This window comes from Aythya marila, assembly GCF_965140915.1.
Source record: "Aythya marila genome assembly, chromosome: 4".
NCBI classification, from domain to species: domain Eukaryota; kingdom Metazoa; phylum Chordata; class Aves; order Anseriformes; family Anatidae; genus Aythya; species Aythya marila.
Genome location: NC_139045.1, coordinates 69438786 through 69457090, shown reverse-complemented (window position 1 = coordinate 69457090; position 18305 = coordinate 69438786). Strand labels below are relative to the sequence as shown.

The window sequence follows — 18305 nt, the reverse complement described above, 5'->3', positions numbered from 1 at the left end:
CCATTTGACAAGCACGCTGCTTCCCAGTAGAACAGTTGCATACTTCAGGGTTGTACCATTTAAGATTGATTGCAGAAGAAAGAGCTTTATGTGCCCATAGAAAGGTTTGTTTGCTCAAGGCCTGTTACCTAAAAACATTTCCAAGTTCAAGTACCTACACTATTTATTTTACGAATGCAGCTGAGGACAAGAGCATCCAATTCACCAGGAACAGAGGCAAAGACAAGAGGCTCTCCAGACCCTATGTCACAACCCATCAGACTAACCCCTACAGGCAACAGCACTCGAGGTAAGAAAAACAGTAGTGCCTTTGGAAAATAACTAGGTCAAGCAAATGCTCTGCTGCGGTTAGAAAACCTCAAGGCCACTTCTTAACAAACTTTATGACCTGTACAACTCTAGTCTGGAGCACAGTCATCAGTTATGTTGCAGTACAGAACTTAAATCTGTGCTTGACAGCAAGAGCATTTAACGTACAAGACTGAAAAACTTATCGTCTGATACAGCTCAACCTAAAAAACTACTTCTAACTAAATTAAGGGCTTGGCTAATTAGCAATTACAGCTATAAGTAAAAGAGCTTTTACTCATGATGGAGGGAACAACAAGATCTGGATTATCCAAGCTATATTATTTCTATAATGAAGCCCTGGATGGACAGCAACCCCCTGCCTTCCCCACTCTCTTATCTATGACCTTATCTAGGTCATTTTTCTTGTTCATGGTAGCAAAACGTGAAAGCATCCAATTTAACACCTGCATCATCTCCAACAGGCTGGCAAAACTCAGATTAATCCTCAAGTATTAATACAGAAGCCACAATAAAGCAAATTGAAATTAACTGGTCCTGTTTATTAAAACAGGATTAGAAAAGCGAGGAGTTTAAGCCTGGTATAATCTGAAGGCACTGGGACAGCACATGCTGGTCCTGCCTAAAGGCTGTCATTGAAACAAATGCTTGTTCCCATAGGTCTGAGACTATGCTACAAGACTCAGATGCACCCTAAGGGTTCTCTTCAGCAGAGCTTCCTGCTCCGGGACGCCTAGAAGTTAAAGATGCTATCTGGTTTGAAAGGCCTTCATTCACAGAAAGGCACTTCCTTGGGAAAGCTACTGAAATTAACAGCTTCAGTACCAAAATATCTTCATCAATAATAAAAGCTATCAAGGAACATTACCAGTTTTATACCAGCTGCACAAGAGCAGCACCAGGTGCACTGAAATAGCACAGATTCAGACAACCAATTTTGTTCAGAGTCATTAAGTGCCAAGGGCAAGACTCTCCCATTTAAACAGGAAGCAAGCACTGATGATTAAGCACCCTAGGCTACTCAAAAGAAGGCCACTACTGCCAACTGGAGACTCCTAGCTTGCTGAAGTAATTATTTGTAATACTTTAAAACTAAGCTAAAGTTAATTCTCTCAAGAATGATTAGGTGACTTTACTTGAAGTTTAAAATAATCCTTAATATAGAAAGGATATTTTTCCTGCTCATCTAAATCAAGTATTAAGCTAGTGGCATACGTACACCAATGGAGTTGTTCAGGCACTTGTCTCCTAACCTGTAATAATGGCTTTTTTTGACCATTAAGCTTTGATTTCCACTGTCTGAGAGTAAATTCACAAGTCCTAAATGGGGAAAAAACAAAAACAGGTAGTGCTGTGAGAACAATTCCCATTGCTTTTTTATCACGATCAAAAAACTGACACTTCAGACTCGGTACATTAGATCAATTTGTAAGTTGGGTACTAAAATGTTTTTTAAAACCATTCCACAGAATGGTAAAACCCCTGTCAGATACTGAAGCTTAGTGGGACCAGGACATTTTATTTATTGTACTTGAGCAGTCCCACAACTCCATTATTGCTTCCTCATATGGAAAGTTCTTAAGGACTGTCATATTCTGAAGGCTGGCAGTCAGAAGATGACTCATTTGCTTTGAGACAAAACATTACTAGCAAAATATAATGTCTGTTTCAGACATTGTAATCACCATTGTATTTTAAAAAGGGAAACAAGGAAAAGGAATTCAGCTTCCCTTCCTCTGAGTCGTCCCCATACAAAACTCAAACCACAGGGGTGGCGAGGGGAATATGGGAGGGAAAAAAAAACAAATAAAGTGGTTTCTATAAGCAAATCTTAATTTCAGTGCAGATTTCACTGTACAACACCAATATGCTAAGAGACAATCACAAAGCAGCACAACTTCTGGTAGGACATTATCACCAACACCTGCTGAAAAAAGAGATCATCCTCTCTGAAAAGGAAGTGTTCCACTAAAGCTGCTGCTATTAAAAAAAGGATGATACAGCAACCGAGAGGCACAAAACCCATTCCCAAATTAGGAGTACTCAAGCACAGGGGAAGTCCTATCAAGCATTTTATTTAGCATCCCCAAACCTCTATGTCCGCTCGTCTGCTAGCACAGTCAAGTTGAATCTGCAGCAAAAGGCTTCAGATGAAAGCTGCTTTTCAGTTGTGAACAAATCAACTTGCACAATGGCATTTGCTCAAGTGTACCACTGAAATACCAACATAAGAATTGAAGTGTTTTGAGAACCCAACCTCAGAATTACGCAACAGTGGATATGAAAAGAACAAAGTGTTTCACAGTTGACATATCTTCATTTCAGCAACAAGACCAATCAAGAGATGAACTAATGTAAGTAATGAAGGAGGACCTGTAATTCAGAGCAAGGAATAACAAATTCAAGTTCCCAATATGCATTTCACTGAACTGCAGGTGGGGAAGATGTCTCATCTCTGCTACAGCCCACATTCAAAGAGCATTTGGAGGAAGCTGACAAGAACTGCAGTTTCAACACCCCATTTTGTATTTGGAAAAGGTCACACTGCTCAGCTGTATTCAACTGCATAGCTATCTAAACCAGGAAGTTCAAGAAATTTAAGAGCAAATAGAAACTTTTTACCTTGTAAAAATATAAGAGAAATGAAAGCCTTTAATATAAGACATGCTTCCCTCTTTAGTTCGCTGGACTCATCAAGTATCAAACAATGAGGATCCAATCATATTGTAGTCTACCACTTCACAAGGTCTCCTATTCTCCTATATCTTGCTTTTGTAATAATTGCACTCGAATTACCATTGTTCTGACAGGAAACCCTTACACAAGCAGCAACACTGATTGCAAACAGAGGTTCACAAAGACTGTTCAAAAGAAAGGCTAGTTTAATTCTACAGGACAGGGACAGTCAAATCCCCAGCTGAGTTGCATGTTACCCACACCTGAATAAAGCCCCCTCAAGTTTTACACCAAAAGCTCACACATTAGTTCAGCAGCTACATACCATAGCACTGCCTGCTACCCTAAGCCTTACGAAATTCATTTTCAAGTTAACCTGATCTGCTGTTCTTACAGCCAACACTTAGAAAGGTTTTTTATAATGTTCTCATCCTCTCTGAAAAAAGTGGTATATAAACTTTTAACTTTCATTCACTTTAGGAACCTAGACTCCTTTCTCACTTCCATGAAAATTTATCACAGCACATTAAAGAACTAAAAATCACACTTAAGCCTACACTTCTGCATCAAGAGCAAAAGCTCCCAGCATTTTTTCCCTCCCTTCAAAGCTGGTCATGGCACAAAGGTCTTGACTAGACAGGGCTGCTATACAAGTCTTGGTGGAAGATGCAGCTCTTTGCACAGGAGTCATTTGGATTTCACCTGGTACAGCACTTAAATTTAAGAAGTTAAAAACAGGTACTAGTTATGCATGTCTTCACTCCAAATCACACCAATACAGGCTTTCCTCTTCTTTGATGCAACACAGGTTTTTGGCGTGAAGTTTTGAAGACCGTGGGTTTGAGTGCTATTGTTTTTACCTAAAAACTTCAACACAGGAAGCACCATCTGTGTAACACTTCACAAAGAAGAGTAAGACTTAGGAAGACTGAAAATGTTCAAAATTAGTATTTTGTGGAAAACGATGATCAACCTATTTTCCAGGATTACTTTGAACAGCTTTAAGTTAAGAGAATGAGAGGAATAACCTAAGTATTTGATTGGAAAGAGGTCTACAAGAGCACTCTGCCCTACCCAAGTCCTCAGAAGACTCTGCGGAGTCTCAGTCCTTGACTATTATTTCACACAGCAAAAATTCATTCCTCCTTACCTTGCATGAGGCATTCCATTAAAAAGAAGTGCATTCATACCCAACATTTTCACAAAATGCAGAAGAATATACGGACACTGACTCCTACTCTCTAGATGCCATAGTTAGGGCCTGCTAGCCCTCCTCCTGCAGGAGCTGCTTTCAAATAGAGACAAAAGGAGCTCTCATACGTTTTGTTAGCCAGAGGATAAAGCAGCTTCAAGCTTTATTTCGATAAAATAGTATTTGTTATCATGACAGTGGGGAAGAGATTCAAAAATACATGCTGCTATTTGAAGTGAGCCTGAATACGTTTTATAGCTTATAGAGAAACTGCCATGGCTTCCCACAAAAGACTCTATCTGCTAAGGAAACCACATCCCTGGAGGCATTTAAAAGGCTGCAGTGGACAGAATTAGATATTGAGAGAAGTAAACATGAATCAACAGGAAATTAAGATGGATTGATAGCCAAATGTAAACAGTCACCCACATGAACATCAACTCAAACTACCATACATTTTCCATTTAATCTGAGGACATAGGAAGCATGTAATCACACTACACAGCAGTGTACTGCTCAGCTTTGAAAGAGCTAATCCAGCCTACAATCCAGATCAAAATACTTCAAGTTTACCTGTTATCCAGTCATAAATGCAGACAGCTCAAGAATATCTGTGCTGTCACCAATGAGACTGGTGCTGTGACCATCACTGAAGCTGCCTCAAGAAGGTTTTTTGTTTCAACTGCTACAGGACAGCAGCACACCCTGTTCCTCCCCCAAAAGGTGGTCTTCCCTAACTTGGTAATTCACAGGATCACAGAACAGCTTGGGTTGGAAGGGACCTCAAACACCATCCAGTTCTAATCCCCCTGCTGTGGGCAGGGGCACCTCCCATTAGATCAGGTTGCCCAGGGCCTTGTCCAACCTGGCCTTGAACATCTCCAGGGATGGGGCATCCACGGCTACTCTGGACAATCTGTTCCAGTACCTCATCACCCTCTGAGCGAAGAGAGTGAAGAATTTCCTCCTAACATCTGATCTATTTCTCCCTTTAGTTTAAAACCATTCCCCCTTGTCCCATCTTTGTCTGCCCAAGCAAAAGGCTTCTCTTCATCTTTTTTGTAAGCTCCCTTTAAGTACTGAAAAGCTGCAATAAGGTCACCCCAGAGCCTTCTCCAGGCTGAACGTCCCCATCTCCCTTAGCCTTTTTTCATAGAAGAGGTGCTCCAGCCCTCTGAACAACTTTGTAGCCCATTCAATACATTCTCTAGCTTCCAAGTTCATTTACAATGAATAATACCTTGACCAAGCTCTAGCAGAAGCTGAATTGCATTTCCTTATTCAAAACCCTGCAGGCATAGCAGCAGTCTGCTTCCACTCTACTGAAGCTTAGAAAACCTACTAGTAGTTTATTGAATCCATTTCCATTCAGATATCGGTCCTCCAAGTCACAAGGCTGCCGTTAAAGAGAAAAACATTTAAACTTGGCACAAGTTGATGTACTTGGTCCTCTGCACTTTGGGCAACATCGTATATAGAACAAAAACAGTAAAAACACGTTTTCCTCGAGGTCCGCTGCTGAATATTACTTTTCAGCTATATATTAAGTTTATACCTAGAATTATACAACCTGGATTTCAACTACTGATTTACTCAGCCGGACAACTTTGGCACCTAACTCCTTCCCTCTGAGCAAGACCATTGACTTTTGAGCTTAAATTACTTCATGCCTTTGAAATAGCAATCATCTTTTGCTTCCTTGTTTTATGATCACTTATAGAAATTATTACCACAGTGGGGAAAGAAAAAAGGCCCCAGAACCATTTTTTAAAACAAAGGTAGGCCAGGATTAGCTGTTTTTCTTCTCCCAAATATGAGGTTAATGCTTATTCCTAGATGTGCCTTGAAGTTTTCAAACAAGAACCAAAAATCTGTCCCTGGCTTAACTGCTTTATTCACAGCTTAATCTTATAAAAAGGGAAAATACTGGCAAATTAGCTAACACTACAGACTTAGATTTGCTGTCACTCTGCTGATCCCAACCAACCCCAGTCCAATCCCTTCCTACACAACTCATTTGTATTATATTTCCCATAAAACATACTCCAAGAGCCAAGGCCTTCCAGATTGCCTCAAGTCAGAAGATACACGCCATACAGTGCAAGGACATCCACCACCCATTTTGTTTGAGAAGCAGTGGTATGTTCCAACACAACCACCAAATTGCAAAGTGCTGGCAGCAGGTAGAAGAAATGAGACCTATATTCAGACCATGAAGTGCTGTACTAGATAGACAGTATTACAAGAGCACTGCAAGAGTTTAAATGAGTTGCAAGCATATTAAACACCTCCCCTAAATCACACTATATGGATGTAGCATGCCAGGCAGAGAACAGCCTTTGCTGACTTCACTGTTTCTACAAGTAGAAAATATACCCACCTTAAATAACCTGTTTGTTCCTATTTTGACAGGAGGCTATAAGAGATGAGCTTTACATAAGCAAAGGGAGGTTTATTTAAAGCAACATGCTTACTATTTAAAGAATGCAATCTGAATGAACTTCATAAGCCAATACTTAACCTACTTGAACCAATTGAGGCTTGACTCCCTGGATACCCTGCTAGCAGTTACTTCACTACACTATTCACACATGTGGTATTTTGCTTTTTATGTCCACACTTGAATTCTACTTCTAGCTACTTGTGCAGCTTGAGAACACAGATTACACTACAACAAAAATGAATTGAGGTGAACAAGGCTATTGTAACTATGCCTAACAGCGCATACCTGGAAATTTTCTACACAACAAGAATTCAAAGAATCCAGGCGAATGCTTCAGAGCTTTGCTTAAGTTTAGTGTGAGGCCACAGCCTGGCTAATTCATCTACCTGTCCACTTAACGACCATTACAATGGCCTCAAAAGGTAACAGAAAACCAAACTATTGCCAGGCAGATGAATTGATACCACTAAAGTGTATCAAAACTGCTATCAACTAGTCTCTTTAGCCTCATACTTTTGCTCTACAAGTGATACTGGTCTTGCTGTTTCAGACAAAGTTGACACATCTTTACGACTCCAGTGCTACCTTCTACAAGAAATCCCCCAGGTTTTCTACAAGAAAACCACAGCGTTGTAGATTCACAAAGTCATTATATCTCCAAAAATGAAGCATAAAGCAGAACCATAAATAACCATAAAGCAGAAGCAATTTAATTTTGACTTTTAAGAATTAAGTTATCCAAGTGTTTCAGTGATTCAAGATTTTATACTCCAAGAAAAAACACTTAAAGCATTTGGAGAACAGGATGGATAAACAAGAGTTTACAAAAAAAACTGCTATGGAATATTGCAGATCCAAGACAAAGGGTTAAAAACAAAACTGCTGACAGACAACGGATCTATCAGTGGGTCTCAGACCGGACCACTGATGCACATTTCGGAGCCCCCAGGATGCACACTGGCAGAAGCCAGGCCCTCTTGCTGGAGGAAGTATCACATTGCACATTCATTGTTCCCACATGCCTCAAAGCAGCTGTTATCCATCAGGCAGGATGCCAGGCTACACAGAATTTAGTCTGACCTGGCGTGGCACTTCGGGCCTTTCCCTGTACCTAGAAAAGTCACTAGTATAAAATCCAGATCACGTCAAAGCATTTCTATGAACTCAGAAGCCTCCTGATGCTAGGAAAATACTAAACAACCTCAGCCCGAGGTCTTTCACTGTTTAGAGACCCCTTAAAGCTTTCTATTTTGTCTTCTCTCTTCTCATCTCCACCACCTCCTCTTCCCAAATCAGTACTGCTCTTTGGAGGAGGACAGAAGGGCACTGAATAGGTATGGCAGCAGTTTGGCTAAAAACCACTAACACCATCTCCAGCTTACATTTTTGACCACGACTAAAAGCACAACATGCCACACTATTTGTTAAAGGTTAGAGTATATGAATATCTTGGTACTCTTTTCTTACCGGGCCTGGACTGATTTATATACATAAAGGAGTGGCATTAATGTCTGGAATCTTGTAAAAATTAGGCTTGTTGAGACTAAAAAACTCTACACCTTAATTTGAGAATTTAAAAGCTATCCTCAATCATATTTGCCAGTAGTTATTTCATGTTATTTCAACACAGTTAAAATAATTGCAATTTATGCCTGAAGATATTACAAGAAAGCTAGCCTTCAAATAAGCAAAACAGCAACATTTGACCGTACATAGGACACTGCAACTCCAACCCTGCCTAGTTTAAAAGGTATCCAGTGTTACTGCATCAGATGCCATGCAACTGAATTGTTGAAACTACTCTTTAATACAAGCCAGCTGTCTTTATCCCAGTAAAAATTTAAACAAACCAAAGACCACTTCAGACAACACATTTAAAAGGTTTAAGCATGATACCAAGCATAGTTTTTTTTGGGATAGAAAGCAACTCCATGCCTAAGGGTTGGGGGAAGAAGTGCACAAGTATGTTAAACAAAAGAAAGTCTTGAAACTATGCTGTGTTTGATCTGAAACAGAATAAAACATCACTATCACAAGAAAACTTATTTATTGAAAAGTATGTGCAACATCTTGGCTGTTCTTTCTCACACCTCTTTCCATTGTTGCTAAAAAGGATCAACAGATGTACATCTACACAAAGCTGAACATCTGAAAAAACCTCAGTTTTCTGGAGGAGAATTCTTCCTTCCAGTAAAGAAAGGTTTCTCTCTCTCCAACTGCAGTTACCTGTCTAAACTCCACCTTCACTTATTCTGCAACCATCTGTGATAGAGGCTATTAGCTGCAGAAGAATGAACATCCAGAGAGGCTCCTGTTTGCCATGCAGACATCTTGAGGCATCAGGATGATCATATTCCTGCTACAAAGAGAGAGGACCAAATATCTAACACTAGAGCCAACCTCTTATTTGGGCAGTTGTGAACAAATGCTGAATAGGCACATATACAGTGTACAACTATTCCATAACCCATACATACAACTACTGTAGCACACCAATTGAATTGTCATTTTGAGTCCTTAGGGACTGAAACAATGTGATAGATGTTTTCATCATTTACGGGTCTTTTCCGCTTGTTTTTACAGCTGTCTTCATATTCTAGTAAGCCTGAAGTTGTACAGATTTTTATTTTCAGCTTTAAATCCAGAATAAGATCCTTCCAGAATTTAACAGGGCTGTACAATGCTGGTCATCAGCCCATCTGATCATTTTGTTTCTTGAATATTAGTGTTGTTTGTTTTTTTTTTAATTTAAGACATGGTATTCTTTTCCCAAAAGAGCATAAACTAAAACAGAGGGGGTACAGCAAAGTGGGAAGGTACTTAGAAAATATTAAGGAACGCAGAAAGCCGTTTATTAGGAGCTACCTGTTCTTTCCTTTTTAAATGGTAACATAAAATTGAATGTTAAAGAGGCAATACCAGAAGAAAGTCGTTAACAAGTGTAGAAGCCTGAAGCAGACTAATGAGTTTACTCACCTAGGAGCTCTATTTAAGCTTAGAAATAGCAAACCTGGCTTCCACAATTAGCTTATTTTGGTTTTTCTAGCATGTACATTTAGTCAATCCAGCTTGATAGCCAGTATGTTTGCTAGACCTCAGCTAGAAAAAGACTTATTTTGTCAAGCTTCACCTAAACACACAGCTATTCAACAACTTCACGCCCCAACAACAGAACTTACTTGAGTTTTAGGTAAGTCATTTAGATATGATACATACTGATTTGAGAATACTACAAGCTCAGAAACCTTGAGCAATTTTGGCAGGTGTTCTAATGCCAGCCTCTCAGGACTCAAATAGCATTGGGAGAAATGGCTGCAGACCCAAAAAAATATTCTTCACAGTTGTGGATCCAGTACTGCACTGCCATGTACTGCACTCTTTTCTCTACACCTTCAAATCTACAAGAACATGGGTCAATTATGACTTACAAGGAATACTAATTACCTGATTACTGACCTGTTTTTTGGGTAAACGTTTGACAAGTTCTGCTTTTACAAAGATATGAGGATATCAAAACATTTGCAATAAAGCATAGAGCACAAATCCCTACGAACACTTGTTTTCAGGTAGGTATTTCATAAACTGACTTAGAAGTGAATTTGAAATCACAGAAGTAGTATTTTTGGAAACAATAAGGAGCCCTCAAAATACATGAAAGAGGTCTTATTGAACTTCTCCTTACCGTAGTCCTGTCCTTCACTGAGCTACATGCAGATGTAGGACACATCTACATCTCCTTATATGACACTTCATAGCAAGTCTTCTGTGGTATTGGCTTATAATAATTTGCACAACAGTAATTTTGTTAAAGTTTATGAAGAAATGTTTAAGACTACAATTTAAGTTTCAAAGCATATACATTTGCCAAGAGTTTGGGTGTGGAAAACGCAGGCTATGAAAGATAAATTTATAACAATGTAAGATTCAGTAAACTGCTATTCTAGAACATTCTTGAAAGCTTAATTCAATTTTTGCTTGAAATATGTTCAGCACTTGCCTAGTTCCTAAAAGTATTTTCATTAGTGTTTAGCTCATTTTAAATAATTCATTTTCAAAACTATACTTTGTGCTTTTGATTAGGTACATAGCAGTATCTTTATAAGATTCTACTGAAATTCTACTGAAGCAACGAAAAACCCTGTTGAGCCTTGACACCAGAGTGAACTTCGCTGCATAAAATACTCAACTTATCATGAAAACAGCTTTCAAAATAGGTCTGACAGCAAAAAGTGATCAAGAATGCATGAATATTAGTCTCATGTACTCTTAAACTCAGCAGCAAACTTAATTAGCTAAAAAAAACTTTCTATAGACATGGACTATACCAGGTCTTCTCCAGATACAGTAGCGTATGGATTTAGAAAGCATAACATCTGGACAAACAAAACATTTGAAACACTGAATATCTCTATAACTGCTTGCATTCTTCAAGCTCATCTAGCCTAGAGAGCAGCAATTTCTAAATTTTATAATCAGTTTAAATAAAGGAATCTGCATTAGAGCAGAAAGGCAACTTGAAAGGCAGATCCACTAATATTTCTGGAGCAGATTATCAACCTAAGCTCAACGGTGATTAACAGAAAGAAACACATAAGACCTAACTAGCACACTTGCATCTTGACCAAAACCTAGAACGTTGTCTAGGCATATCTGGAACAGAACTGGTTACCAACCTTGCCAACAAACAAGCTTCTTGTTTATTCATTCTGCATTGCTTACCAAAGAAGAAAGTCCTTTAAGCTATTAAGGAAACTGTTTTACAGAGGTAGAAGCGAAGGACAGATGCTGTCATGCAGACTTTTAGCTAAGTGAAGTGGAAGTAAATTTGCTACTTCAGTGAACACTCCACAGTAGACAGTTCAATATTTCACTAGTACTTCTCCCCAGACATTCTTACGTAAAGGCTACTAATATCCAGGTACCACAGTTTAGACATTTTAGCCACTCTATTCAGTGATCCAGTGCTAGTTTGTTTTGCTTTAAAGCACGGTTCATCAAATGCAGAGACACTGGTGAAGAACTATTTCTCTTCCTTACATTTTTATTGCTACTTCTGCAAACTGTCTCCTCACCACTAGTGCAACAGCTCTCTTAAGAGGACTACTCAAATGCCTCCCATATGGTATCTACTGAAGGCAGTTGGAGCTACACACTCAAGTGCAAAACGTTCTTTGACCATAACATGACTCAATTTTACACCTCTTAACTCTGTAGACACAAGCTTTGAAAATTGAGTTGTGCACATGTATTTGTATTGCAAGTACAGGCACAAACTGAAGTTGTTTTTTTAAATCAGCATCTCTACTCAGAGCTCTACTCCCCTCATGTAAAAGTAACTACAGTAAAACACTCCTCTATTGAACTGGAGCATATACAGTTGATATATTAGACCACTGTTTTCATTTCTGACTGGTTATCAGCAGTTTCTTAAAGTTAATTCTCTAATACAGTCTTTAGTTGCTCTTACTTAGGTCAATAGAATTACTCACACCATACTGGGAGGCTTAACCAAATGGATTTGCACCAAGATAACACACCATTGTACACTGTTCTCTGGGAACACTGTGGCCTAACTTTCCCCATGGCTTTCTTGCATCTTAAAAAAAGCCATTTTTCTTCGGCCTCTGCTTCAAATATTTTTTCATAGCTCCATATATTTTATATTGAGCAGACTGGACTTCAGGAAAGATTAAGTAATTGACTATTGGGCACAGCACTGGCAAATATAAGAACCCTGCTGTACTGCTGAAGTTAGTGTGTATCAGTACTAACACCCAAGCAAATGGAACAGCTACAAATTAGTCTGGTTTATCTACAGATAACCTTTCTGCAACATCTCCTTTCACACACACTGAGGAAAGTAAAATCTCACCCGTGTCATTTTAAAAAAGTCTAACGATGGCCTGTTCCATCGTACATCCTCCTCCCGTCTGCGCTTTAGCCGGCTTTTCTTTTCGTTCAGGACACAAGGCTGAGAGCGGCATCTCAACAAGCCCTGACGCCGGCTGAGCTCAGGGGTGGAGGTGGGAGTGCTGTTGGCTGAAGGCAAGAGATTTCCTGTCTCAGTGATGTGCTCCTGCGAGAGGGAGAGGCGGCGCCTTGGGTTAAAGTCACAAGGCCCTCCGGAATTCCAGCGGGTACTCGAGCTCGTGCTTCCCTCGCTGCTGTCCACAAACCCGCTGCTGGCTGAGGAAGGTCTGGGTACTGGTGATGTATTGAAGCTGGTGATGGTGAAGACATTATTGAGCGACAGTATGTTTTGGGGCAGGCTGATGCTTGTGCTTCTCTGCAAGGTTGCGCTTCCATGACTGTTGCAGCGCTGCAAGGTAGCGCTGCCGCCGCTGTTACACCGTCTCTTTGACACGGGAGTCCAAACCTTGGAATTGCCGGGTTTCCAGGGCGAGCGGCAGCGAGCCAGCTCATCTGGCTCCGAGAGGGACCTACAATGGCGTTTCGTCGGCGGGGCCAAGGGCTGACCCGAGTTTTCGTTCAGGTTTAATTCGCTTATCCATCCTGACACCATCGACGTACTGGAGGGTTCCTGCTGCCACTGCAGGCCACCATTACTGGCAGGGCCGGTGCTGAACGGGCACACAGGGAAAGGGTAAGCTGAATTCCTCGTTGGGTCAGTCTGGATTGGGCAACCCCCATTTAAAGCTTTCCAAGGACTGTCTTCTAAAAGCAAGAGAAAGATATGGGTGAAAAAGGGAAGGAAAAAGACTACTCATTTTAAGCATAGTTTACGTAAAACTGTGACTCAAACTCAGGTTTAGAAACATAAGCCACAAATACCCAGGCCTTCATCCAAATTTCAGAATATAATTACAAAACGGTTTCAAAGGTAGAAAGTATTTCAGGAACTAACCCAGTATACCTGTTAATTCTTTTTGCTGTACATTGAAGGATTAAAGCACTGTTTTTCCTCAATAAGTAAGTTAATTTCCTAACCTGGTTCCTAGTGCACACCATGTACCATAACTAAAGCCTGCAGCATTGAACCTAAAGCATAACCAAAGTGGATTAATGAGCCTTGTGAAACCCCATCAGGGATTTTTATTTTTGTATTTAAAGGAGCAGGGTAATTTGTTCATAGACTGCTGTCCTTCATTTGGCTGTAATGCTTTTCCATTAAGAACACCTTACTAATAGAATTGTTCCAAAGAGACAAGCATTCACATCCGACAGTGTGAACGGCTCTTCTTTAAATTAGAAACAGTATAAAGTTATTTCAGACTGCAGAGTATTTCCTTTTTTGCTCATACTCAAAGTGTCAGGAAAAAAATCTTTCTTCAATGCATAAAATAAAGCAAGGATCCCTTAAGAACCTCCTGCAAGTTTTACTGTGAATACAGACATAACACTGTGCACAGCTTCTCATCTGAAGTGGCAGTGCTGGGTTAAAAGAAGTCTGCCAGCGAAGCCTCTCACTCTTTTGTAAAGCATTTCTTTGAGAACATTCGGCACATTTTACAGCTGTTCCTCCACATTATACAATGAAGTGTAAGAAGAACTGCAGCAGACTTTGGATTTGTAAATTGAAAAGCAGCAAAACTGTTGGCCAGTTAGCAACGTTTCATGCTTGGTTAGCAAATTTGCTAATTTAAACCAATTAGCCAAGAAAGTTTCACTTATCCTAGGCCTAAAGAAAGAATATTATTTAAAATATCAGGTTTGCTAGGCCTATTTTAAAAACCTAGAAATATTAGATTTTATTAATATATATATATTTTTTTTTTTACAGTTGGCTGTCCAAACCAACTTTTAGAATAATCAACAGATAAAAGATACGCTGAGTGGCTTTAAAAACTGCAAACCCAAATACTTGTACATGTTCCATGCCCAAAGTATGTCATGGATTATCCTGTTTATTTGGATCTTATTTAAAGAACACCCTATTGTCTCAAAATCATTTAACTGTGCAGACAGCTGGCCTATTCAAACAACATGTTTTATTAGAATTCCTCTGTCCTTCCTTCTCCATTCTTTCAGATGGGTACAACCACATACTGTGCTTTGCCTTAAGCATGTAAGCTCTTCAAGGCAGGGACCATCCATAATTCAATGCAAGTAAAATAGCCAACACAATGGGATCCAGATACTGTTTGAAACTCCTTGTATCTACTGTAGGATGATTTGTTAGCTTGGACTGGCCTGATTTTTTTTGAAAAAGTCCTTAGGAAGCTTTCTTCTAGGCTGGGAAGCTGGTTTTAAGTTTACTGTAAAAAGTCAGAAGCTGCGCATGTGTTCTAATCATTTACATGGCACCAAAAGTGGTATTTTAAGATAAAGTACCATTTCCCTTTGGAACACCACATAACCAAGCGTCACATTTTAAGGGGAATCCCATGCAGCAAATAAAAATCGTCCATGCTTAAAGACAGGACGGAACATGCAAAGCTTCAAATCCATCCCTTTATAAGGCAGTATGAAGTTCAGATATCAGTAATAGCATTTCTGGTTTTGCTAGGTAAAATTTACTCTTATTTTAATAGGACCAAAGGGGTGCTGAGTGGGTGGGGGAGCTAGATACACTTCTCCCAAGGCACTGGACTTCAGCTTATGGTTTGCATCATACTAGACAGATATTCTGTGTGGCAAAGCACACAAGAAGGTGCGTAAAGAGGTGAGTTTTCTTGCAGCAGAGAAGCCTGAAGGGATGTTTCGCATGAATAACAGCATTGCTGGGCTTCTGTACACCATAGCAGATATTGAACAAAAACGTGTTACGAGAGCTTTTACTATGCAAAGCAGATCACAAGTACAAAACTAACAACCAGCTATTCCCAGCATTGTTCAGAGACCAGCTTAAACCAGCAGGCTCTACAACAGCATGCTCCATCCCCCTCACCTTATTTACAAAAGAAAGGCTGCTGGCTATACCAATTACCTCAGTAAAACACAGCTAAGGTTTCTGAAGAACTTACCGTTGATTTCAAAAGGGAACAAGCTGCCACTTTTGTTCAGCTTCTCAGATGAGTACTGAAATCAATCAGAAAAAGAGTTTTAACTGTGTGAAAGAGTCAGCATACACACCTCAAGGAAAACGCATGCAGTTTTCAGTTTCCCTATATGTGCCTCTAACAACCCTCCTTAAAAGGACTGGGTTTTGCTGGTTCTCTTAAAGGAATTCCTGAAGAGCAGATCTAAGTAAAATCTAAGTGAAATCAGAATACATTATGAAAATATCCTAATCAAACTGTTTTGAGAGTTGCAACATTAGCCCACATATACAAGGTTCAAAAATAAGAGTGATAGAGAATTCACCCTCAATGAAAAAGCATTGATTCAATTTTCATTTCAATGGAGATGAAATTACAATTTGACAACTGGGTTTCCATGTTCCATCTTAAGGATGAATTACAAAATACTTCACCTTAAACTAAGGACACATATATCTAAATTAAAGATTGAAACTACTAAGGGTCCCCACCATGAACATTATTCAAAGCAGGCTTTACTAGCATTTTAAGTGTTCTTAAAATCAGAAAGATGTTTCAAAGTGTTTTCTTAATTTCTTAAGGTAAAAAAGCCTTAAGAATCTTTCCTGTCCAAAACTCATCTTTTGCAGGCTGAGTTTCTGATGGTTTGTAAAAGCCATAACTTAAAACAAGATTTGTGTGTAAAGACCATCAGAATTTAAGATTAAGCTTAGTCAGTAGCACCTGTACAGTAACACAGGCTCATATGCAAGATGCTTTCCATCTTCTTAACTAATTTCACCTAGAAAACATCATCACACAAAAGCCTCCTAGAGACCCCAGATTTTTCAAGCAAGCAGCTTGTTTTCTGGCCTCTTATAAAGAGAGCTATTTAGAGCACTTCAGTCCCCATCAGATCCCAAGGACCATTCTTTACTCCCCTCCAACAACTCGAGATGGGTAGAACACTACTTAAAAGAGCAACACATTTTATGTAAAACCTTATTTTTAGTGTATAGCCAAAGAACATGATAGTATTATCCACAGACTTCCTTTCCACATACAAAGTTAATTTTTAAACAAGCATCCTTGGGCTACAAAGCTTTTCTTTCTTGCTATGTAAGAAGAAATTGAATACCAGTGATGTATTTAAATCCTTGAATTCCTCATATAACATACAGACACTAAGCTATAGCTATATTCCCTTGGTGGTTATGTTTTAGAGGAAGGGAATGAAAGAACTGATGAAAGGACAGACAGCAATCAGATTTTTAATCTTATTTCTTGTCAACAGTTGCATATATGAAAAGCTATTTTGCAGAACTTTTACTTAACACTTGCATCTACAAATGCTCCGTTTTAGAAAAATACTTGAAGGACATAGCAAAAATCTGGAACTCCATTGGATTTGCAGCTGGTTAGCCTTTCTCAGATGATTTAAGTAGGGAACTTGACAGCAGGAGCTATCACTTTTACTATCTTGCCTTTCTTAACTGTCATTGCCAGTTATATAGTACAAACATTAATAAAGCTAACAACAATTTAAACAGCTACAAGGATAGCATGCAGAACAAGAACACACTGAGATAACAGTAATAGCTGCATTTCAGCCATCTCCGAAGGACAAAGCCAAATTACAGATACTTCAACAAGAGGTTATTCAGTAAACTTCTCCCTCTCCAGTTTTCCCAGATCAATCTACTCAACTACCAGATTATAGCTAGGGAAAATCCCTTTTTGGGACCAGATTCCATGTTGAGAAGTCTTAAAGTTACTGCACCTCAAACCACACAGAGAAGGACAATAAGAATGACTTAGCCTGTGTGCACAGTCTTTTAAACAATCCTTAACAATTAAGGTTAAGATCTTGGATGTTTAGAAAGAAAAGAACCTTGAAGACAGTCCTGTGTGGCAGTCATTAAATTGCTATTTAGTTTTTACAAAGACTTTCAACCAAACACATCTTTAACAAGGTCCTCTTCAGGTATCTATTTGCTGTTCTCCAAACACCTTAAAAAGCTTTGTCCAACAAATAAAGACTACTCCGCTGCATCTCTGACAGTTGAAAAAAAGCATTTTTTATCAAATCCTTTCTAAATTGGATCACATACACTCAGACTAGCTGTAGTACAGGGAATGGCTGCAATGTTCTTTAATTGCCAACAACTCCATCCTTAGAGCTATTTCTCATCAGCTTCTAGGGAAGTCAGTCCTCAGTTCTGTAAGATGCGTTGCAACTACAATTTGTTCTGTGATGCGAGTGTTTACACAGAACCCTGTTAAATTACTAAAAGTGTCAATTCTTTAGAGACTGAAACCAAAAAGCCTCATTAAGTGTCCCATGTGGCACTGCACACAGAGAAGGGAGAAGGTGCATCATTTCCAGTACAAACTTGAGGCAGTGAAATTCTCCCTTTAGTCAGTCCCTTGTAAGTGAAGAATCTCCCTTATATATACTTGGCTTTTGAGAGCTGAAACTAAAAATACTTGGAAGCGTTATCTGGTAGTGTATTTTAATGATGTCTGGGAGTCCACACCTGAGTAGAACCCATAAGGCTATAAGTTGTTTATTGCAGTTAGGAACCTCTTATCTGTAGAGAACATGGCAGACATCTCACTAGATTTACTGCAACGGGGCACTGAACCAGTTTATCAGCTCTCCAGGATTGGCTATACACACCACCTTCCCCCAGTCACTCTCATGTGTGTTAAGGTCTACTTGAAGCTTCCTGAATGAAGAGTCTTTTTATTCTTTTATGATTATTCT

At 39.3% G+C, this 18305-nt stretch overlaps 1 protein-coding gene across 2 annotated transcripts in view; it reads right to left on the bottom strand.

Annotated features, from left to right (window-relative positions):
- FAM53A (family with sequence similarity 53 member A) overlaps positions 1-18305 on the bottom strand; it is a 68790-nt gene that overhangs the window by 24937 nt on the left and 25548 nt on the right. Inside the window, exons 3-4 of one of the 2 annotated variants that reach the window (XM_082760377.1) lie at positions 15545-15599; positions 12493-13295 (exon numbers count right to left, since the gene is read on the bottom strand). In XM_082760377.1, coding sequence (XP_082616503.1) covers positions 12493-13295; positions 15545-15599 — 858 coding nt within the window. The remainder of the gene's footprint in view (positions 1-12492; positions 13296-15544; positions 15600-18305) is intronic. The other variant, XM_082760378.1, reaches the window with a different exon arrangement.